Source organism: Hyperolius riggenbachi, chromosome 12 (genome assembly GCF_040937935.1).
Source record: "Hyperolius riggenbachi isolate aHypRig1 chromosome 12, aHypRig1.pri, whole genome shotgun sequence".
Classification (NCBI taxonomy): Eukaryota; Metazoa; Chordata; class Amphibia; order Anura; family Hyperoliidae; genus Hyperolius; species Hyperolius riggenbachi.
In genome coordinates, this window is record NC_090657.1 from 48,215,238 (window position 1) to 48,223,081 (window position 7,844).

The 7,844-nt window shown below is 42.4% G+C and overlaps 1 protein-coding gene across 1 annotated transcript in view; it reads right to left on the bottom strand.

Moving 5' to 3' along the window:
* LOC137540932 (NXPE family member 2-like) overlaps positions 1-4,557 on the bottom strand; it is an 89,074-nt gene extending 84,517 nt beyond the window's left edge. The window contains exon 1 of the mRNA XM_068262109.1: positions 3,899-4,557. Coding sequence (XP_068118210.1) covers positions 3,899-4,557 — 659 coding nt within the window. The remainder of the gene's footprint in view (positions 1-3,898) is intronic.
* Between the last annotated feature and the right edge of the window lie 3,287 nt (positions 4,558-7,844).

The following is a 7,844-nucleotide window of genomic DNA, read 5'->3' on the forward strand; positions in this document are numbered from 1 at the left end:
TTATTATAAATCATGTGTGTTGTTAAGCGTGTATATGGCTGCCTACTTTTTCTGGCTGCACTGCAGCTGCAACAACAAAACAAAAGGCATGTACATGTGCCAATTCCCCTCCGTGATCGTTACCTTGCTGCGGTGAAGGGGCTTGCGTATCACAATGAAGCAATGACCGCCATCTATATGAGTGTGTCAGGGGGGCACACCCAAGATAATAAGGTTGTTGCTTCATTATAAACAGACCAAATTCCATCAGCTGGACAGTCACGTTGTTCTGTCATTGAGCTACCTCAACCTGGCGAACATATGAGCTTGAAAACCGCTATAGCATGCACTCTCGCCATGGTGTGCACCAGTCCGGCAGTCACTACACAAACAGCTGTTTGTGGTGCGTTACACAGTGAGTTTGGTCTCTCAGTGTGAAGCAGTACACTTTTGCAGAAGTTCGCGTTCGAGGTTCGCAAACCTAAAATCAGAGGTTTGAGCCATCTCTACTTATTAGCTGTGGCCATATTGGAGATCACCCAGGCTTTTAGAATGTTTATAAACTTAGGAGTGAGCCATTGAGGTAAACAAGGGCCAGTGGCCTATCTAAAAACAACTTCATAGAATGCCCTCCCCACCCCCCATGTTAGAAGGGTTATAAATGCATCTCAAAAACACCAAAATGTCAGTCTCTAAGATAACACCAGCAGTGGAAGGCTGCTGCTTGACCAAACAGCTCTAACATACTCCATCACTGAGGTTTAGGGAATGGTTAATAAAATGCAAATATTTCTGAGCTGATGCAAAACTATGCAATTCTTTACAAATTGACAATCAAATCCTATCTCGACTTTATTCGGTTGGTAAAGCTGAGTACATTGCAAATTTCTGAATCATCCTGGAATTATTTGCATCTCAGCACCAACACTCTAACTTCTAAAGCTTCTCTATGAATAACACACCCACCCCCCCCTTAATCTCCCTCTTATGCCACCCCCTTAAAACCTGGTGAACCAGAACTTTTTCTTCATCATTTGAACGTTTTTCTTTATTTCTACATTGGAAAGTGAATATTGCAATTATATTTCAATTTTATTGTGTTCTTTTATAGTATATCAGTTTACAGAGGCATTTTGATTAACTCAAATCCAGCAGATCGGAACCTCACGCCCTCATGTTCATTTCAGGGACTCATAACCACACTTAGAAATGATTGCCACTAATTTTGCAATTTAGTAACACTGGCATTAAGCAACAAATATGTTCTTTGTTATGAGATTATATGACCCTGTCTTTCTTTTTATTGACCATGTTCTGTAAAACACTGCACTTGAGAGACAAGACATAATTACATAGTTACAAAGTTAGTTTGGTTGAACAAAGACATCCGTCCATCAAAAAAATAAATAAATAAATAAATAAAAATCAACCAACTGCACATATTCCAGTTTATCCAGAGGAAGGCGAAAAACCTTACAAGGCCTGGGCCAATTAGCCTTAAAAGCGAAAAATTCCTTTCCGATTCCAGATGACAGTCAGATAAATCCCTGAATCAACTCTCCCGGGAATTACCTAATAATTATAGCCGTGGATGACCTTCAATGCAAGGAAAGCATCTAAGCCCTCTTTAAATGCAGATGTAGAGTTTGCCATAACTACTTCCTGAGGTAAGATTTTCCAGATTTTAACCACTCTCACTGTGAACGATCTCTTTCTAAATAGATGGCAAAAACTTTTTTTTTCCTCCACAAGCAAATCATGTCCCCTTGTCTGTCGTACAACCCTAGGAACAAAAAGCTCATCTAAAAAGCTTTTGTATTGCCCTCTGATGTATTTATACATGTTAATCAGGTCACCTCTCAGTCGCCTTTTTTCCCAAGCTAAATAAGTCCAGTTTGTCCAACCTTTCTTGGTAAGTGAGATCTTTGACAGCTTTTCACCAGTAAATGTACATACTAAGAGACCTCTTTTCACCAGTAAATGCACATAATAAGAGACAGTTTTTAACCAGTAAATGCACATAATGACAAACAGCCAGTTGTCCCCAGTATATGTAGCCAGGGATATATGTGCCCAGTATATGTAGCCAGGGATATATGTGCCCAGTATATGTAGCCAGGGGTATATGTGCCCAGTATATGTAGCCAGAGGTATATGTGCCCAGTATATGTAGCCAGGGGTATATGTGCCCAGTATATGTAGCCAGGGGTATATGTGCCCAGTATATGTAGCCAGAGGTATATGTGCCCAGTATATGTAGCCAGAGGTATATATGCCCAGTATATGTAGCCAGGGGTATATGTCCCCAGTATATGTAGCCAGAGGTATATGTGCCCAGTATATGTAGCCAGAGGTATATGTGCCCAGTATATGTAGCCAGAGGTATATGTGCCCAGTATATGTAGCCAGGGATATATGTGCCCAGTATATGTAGCCAGGGGTATATGTCCCCAGTATATGTAGGCAGGTGTATATGTCCCCAGTATATGTCCCCAGTATATGTAGCCAGGGGTATATGTGCCCAGTATATGTAGGCAGGGGTATATGTGCCCAGTATATGTAGCCAGGGGTATATGTGCCCAGTATATGTAGCCAGAGGTATATGTGCCCAGTATATGTAGCCAGAGGTATATATGCCCAGTATATGTAGCCAGGGGTATATGTCCCCAGTATATGTAGCCAGAGGTATATGTGCCCAGTATATGTAGCCAGAGGTATATGTGCCCAGTATATGTAGCCAGAGGTATATGTGCCCAGTATATGTAGCCAGGGATATATGTGCCCAGTATATGTAGCCAGGGGTATATGTCCCCAGTATATGTAGGCAGGTGTATATGTCCCCAGTATATGTCCCCAGTATATGTAGCCAGGGGTATATGTGCCCAGTATATGTAGGCAGGGGTATATGTCCCCAGTATATGTAGCCAGGGTGTATATGTGCCCAGTATATGTAGTCAGGAGTATATGTCCCCAGTATATGTAGGCAGGGGTATATGTCCCCAGTATATGTAGGCAGGTGTATATGTCCCCGGTATATGTCCCCAGTATATGTAGCCAGAGGTATATGTGCCCAGTATATGTCGCCAGGGATATAAGTGCCCAGTATATGTAGCCAGGTGCCCCCCCCCCAGGAGGAGAGAGCGAGGGAAGGAGAGCGGCACCTCAGGGTGCTCTCCCTCCCTCGCTCTCTCATCCGGAATGAAGTGATGAAGTGCGGTGGCTGGCAGAGGGGCGGAACTTACCTTCCGTGTCTCCCTCTTGTCTTGTCGCCGGCGCAGGATGATTTGCCACTACTCTGGCCTGATCCAGACCAGAGCAGCGGCTGCAGAACCAGAACTTCCGGCCGGCGTTTGGAGCGACACGGAAGGTAAGTCCTGCCCGCTGCCAAGCGCCGCCACACTTAGTATCGGAGGGGAGAGCTAAAGAGCCAGAACACCCTAAGGTGAGAGAAGGGGGGGAGATGGCCCCCTTCTCCGCCGCTGCCCACAGCTCTCCCTCCACTGTGCTGCTCCCTTCCGAGAGAGCCGCGACACATACCCGAAGCTGCCGCGACACATGTATGTGTCGCGGCACATGGGTTGGGACCCACTGGTCTAGGGATTCAAATACTTTTTCCACCTGCACTGTGAATGTTTACATGGTGTAACTTAGATAAAGTGACTGTGAATTCCCAAGTTTACTTAGATGGAGATCAGATCAAATGTTATGATCAGTTTGTGCAAAAATCCATATAATTCCTAAGGGTTCACATACTTTGTATTGCTACTGTAAATCCAGCTTTGTATATGCACAATCATTTTGTAACAAAAGTGATGTAACACTTTACAAAATAATTACATATATGTTATTGACTCTGCTTTGGGTACATTTTTGACTACAGAAATCAAAACGTTTTCTATTACTTTATATACAAACTTACCTTTTAAAAAGGGTTTTCTCATGTGTGTTGAGGAAGGAGAGATTTTTATTAAAAGATTGGAGGTATATTAATGATTTACAATGGAAAGCTTCTGGTTTATAGCAGTAAAATGATTCATTATCTCCTGTTGTGTAATCACATATCTCCCTGTGAGTATTCAGCTGGAATCCACACTCAGACGTGACTTGATGGCTTCCATTGTTAAAGGTTCCCATGAAGTAGATGAGTCCATAATCCAGGTTCCTCGCTCTCCACAGTGCTGATACAGCCTCACTTGGATGATGGAGAACCAAGGAAACATAGACCTTTCCTTCCCAAAATAAGGTGAAATAAACATGATAGGTTCCATTGTGCAGATCTTCAATCCTCCCAGAGGCCGCAGCTTTATGGTCTACAGAAAATATTCTAGCCTTCATGAAGTCTCCTCCGTAGGTTTTCCGATGACCTACATAATCAAACATCTCAACTTGGACAGCTAATGTCTCTCCAACACAGTACTTTTGTCTTGGGTTTAAAATGGTTGCTCTGCTCCTCTTGGCACTGGTTGTGCTTTCCATGTCAGAGATTGAGATTAATGGGTTCATAGAAGAACATTTTTGAAAGATTAAATCAGCTTGAATTTCATCTTGTGATGGTGTCCTGGCAAATGCTGTCAACATTTCCCCGCTGCTTAACGTGGGTTTGCTGCTGTAATGAATTGTAACTCTTGAAAACTGAAATGGATATAGTTATGAAATAAAAAAAAAGTCATATTTTTTTCTTTCATTTTACATAAAAAATATCTAAGATAGTCTGTAATTATATAAATGTCTAAAGGTGGCAATACATCTACCAATTTTACAGCATTTTTGGGAGCAGAGATTTGGGCTATAGTGGCATTCAGACTGTAATGTGGGTGCCGTCAAAAGACGGAGCAGAGTTTATTCGGCTATACACTGCATCCAAATATCAGGGTGGTTTAATCATATGTACTGTATGTCCTGATTGACCATCTGATTCAATTTTAATGAATTGGATGAAAATCATTGCCACAACATGTCTGATCGTTTAGTGAATAGATCGATTTTGGGCTGAAATTGGTCGAAAGCATCGATCAGACATGCTGTAAAATCTTAGTCCCGTGTGATCAATCTAATTCATGGCAGTAATGGCTTGTGATTAGAGATGGCCCAAACAGTTCACTAGGAGAACAGTTTGCTATGAACATAGACTTTCGCCATTCGCTTTTAATGCAATTTTAAAAAAATTGCGTTCGCATTTTTTACATTTAAGTCACTGGCCGTCAAATTTAGTGGGTAATTGCAAAGCCCCCTTACATGCTATAAACACCAAATTTGCAGAGTATGTGAGGAAGGACAGTGGGTACAAGAGGAAAACAGATTTTTGTAAAAGACCTTATAGTTTTTGAGAAAATTGATTTTAAATTTCCCGTTCACAGTATGGGAAATGTTTCCCTGGCCTCCTAGTTTAGCGGTTAATAGCAAAGACTTATCAACTAGAAACACCAAATTTGCTGGGTATGTGTAGGAGGACAGTGGGTACAAGAGGAAAAAAAATCAAAGACCTTTTAGTTTTCGAGAAAAATCGATTTAAAATTTAGAAGGAAAAAAATAACAAAGTATAGCAAAGTCACAGCGCTAAAATGACAGATAATGTATTAACATGTATATAAAATGTATATAAATGTAATTTTTGTTTATGTTCAGAGTGTGGGAAATTTAATAAAAAAAAGGATGTGGGGTCTCCCCTCCTGAGCTTCTTTAACCCCTTGTCTACCTTAATGCAGGCTGGGATAGCCATAATGAGGAGCCCTGGCCGCGTGGGGCTTCCCACCCTGAGCTATAACATATATAGCTATATATATATATATACTGGACTATTTGCACACTCTGGGCTATAAGGTTTAAAAAGGCTAAAAATCAGGGGAAAAAATACTATACCTGGAGCGTCTATAGTGCAGGGGCGTCTTATGGACCTATTCCCCTAACCTGTTGCTAAGCAACTCTCACAGCTACACTACACTAATCCCTCCTGGCCCCACCAGTTACACTTCACTACATACTACACTACACTAACCCCTGCTGTCCCACCAGCAATGCCACACACCACTGCACTACATGCTATACAACGCAACACTACGCTAACACTACACAAACACCACTCTCCTCCTCCCCTTTTCCGGTCGTCTTCAGTGCAGTCAACCGCCTCCTCTTCTCTTCTTGCAGCTGCCTCAGCTTCACCGGGTCTTTCATGCTTCCTGCCACCACCGCACCACCACATTCAATTTAATGCTATTTACATAAAAACCTGACACAGCTGACATAACTGCAATTCAATTTTACACACACTGTGAGTGCGCATAAACTTTAACATAGTTTCCTGCATACACCTTGTGTATTTACAGTAGCAGAAAACCTTTTTTAGATTTCCAAACATACCATAAGCAAAGAACATTAGTAGATAGGTAATGGGAAAAAGACTGATTACAGCAACTGATATAACTAGCAGGATATTTTTTAGCACATCCTGACCCCTCTTCAATGTCTAAGTTTGAATAATTTTAAACATCTGTACATACTACATACCTTTACTGAGAGATGGCCTAAAAGACTTACAAGGAAGATGATCAGGACTGCACTAGTCAGAAGAAATATCTGGTACGCTTTTGTGGATTTCATAGTCTGAAAAGCATAATTACTTTTATTACAATGGTATGTTGATAATAATAATGATCATTTAAAAAACTACCGTCTGTAGACCAGTTTCCCTGTGGCCACCGTAGTGTTGTGCATTGCATTTTAGATGTGTATGAATGCAATGCACAAGGGTGGACGCATTCAGACCCATTGCTGGATTTGGCTGTTCTTACGTTCAGCATTGCAGCTCACAATAACAGATGTATTTCCATTTCATCAAATTATTGGCTTCTGCAGTGCAATGCATATGTTGTGCTTTAGGTTAGAATTTGTATTTGGCTTACCAGACATGGGGTAAACTTGGTGGTAGTATCAACAGAATTACTTTAAACTGCAGTATAGTAAAGCAACCACAAGATGTCACTGTCTGTTAAATTGAAGTGAAGCTGACTATGGTATTGTCATTTCCTGTATTCATTCTGTGTTCCTCTCTGTTTTATGTAGTCTGCATTTCCTGATGGTGGTGTATGATTTCTCTCTGCATGTTTTTTCTTCATTGAAGAGTTCTAATGCGTTGTACTGGGTGCCTATCTGCGTGTACAGACCACTCTGCTCCGTTAAAACTGACCCTTACAGCATAATTCTGTAGATCAGTAGTGGCAATGTCCACTTTTCTGGAGGGAGTTGCTTAGTAGAGTTGGGCCGAACGGTTCGCCTGCGAACGGTTCCATGCGAACTTCCGTGGTTCGCGTTCGCATCCCGCAGGCGAACCTTTGCGGAAGTTCGGTTCGCCCCATAATGCACATGGAGGGTCAACTTTGACCCTCTACATCACAGTCAGCAGGCCCAGTGTAGCCAATTAGGCTACACTAGCCCCTGGAGCCCCACCCCCCTTATATAAGGCAGGCAGCAGCGGCCATTACGGTCACTTGTGTGCCTGCATTAGTGAGAGTAGGGCGAGCTGCTGCAGACTGTCTCTCATAGGGAAAGATTAGTTAGGCTTAGCTTGTTCCTGGCTGCATACCTGTTCTGTGAACCCACCACTGCATACCTGTACTGTGAACCCACCACTGCATACCTGTTCAGTGAACCCAACACTGCATACCTGTTCTGTGAACCCACCACTGCATACCTGTACTGTGAACCCACCACTGCATACCTGTTCTGTGAACCCACCACTGCATACCTGTTCTGTGAACCAACCACTGCATACCTGTTGTGTTCAGTGAACCTGCCACTGTATACCTGTTCTGTTCAGTGGACCCGCCACTGTATACCTGTTCTGTTCAGTGAACCCGCCACTGCATACC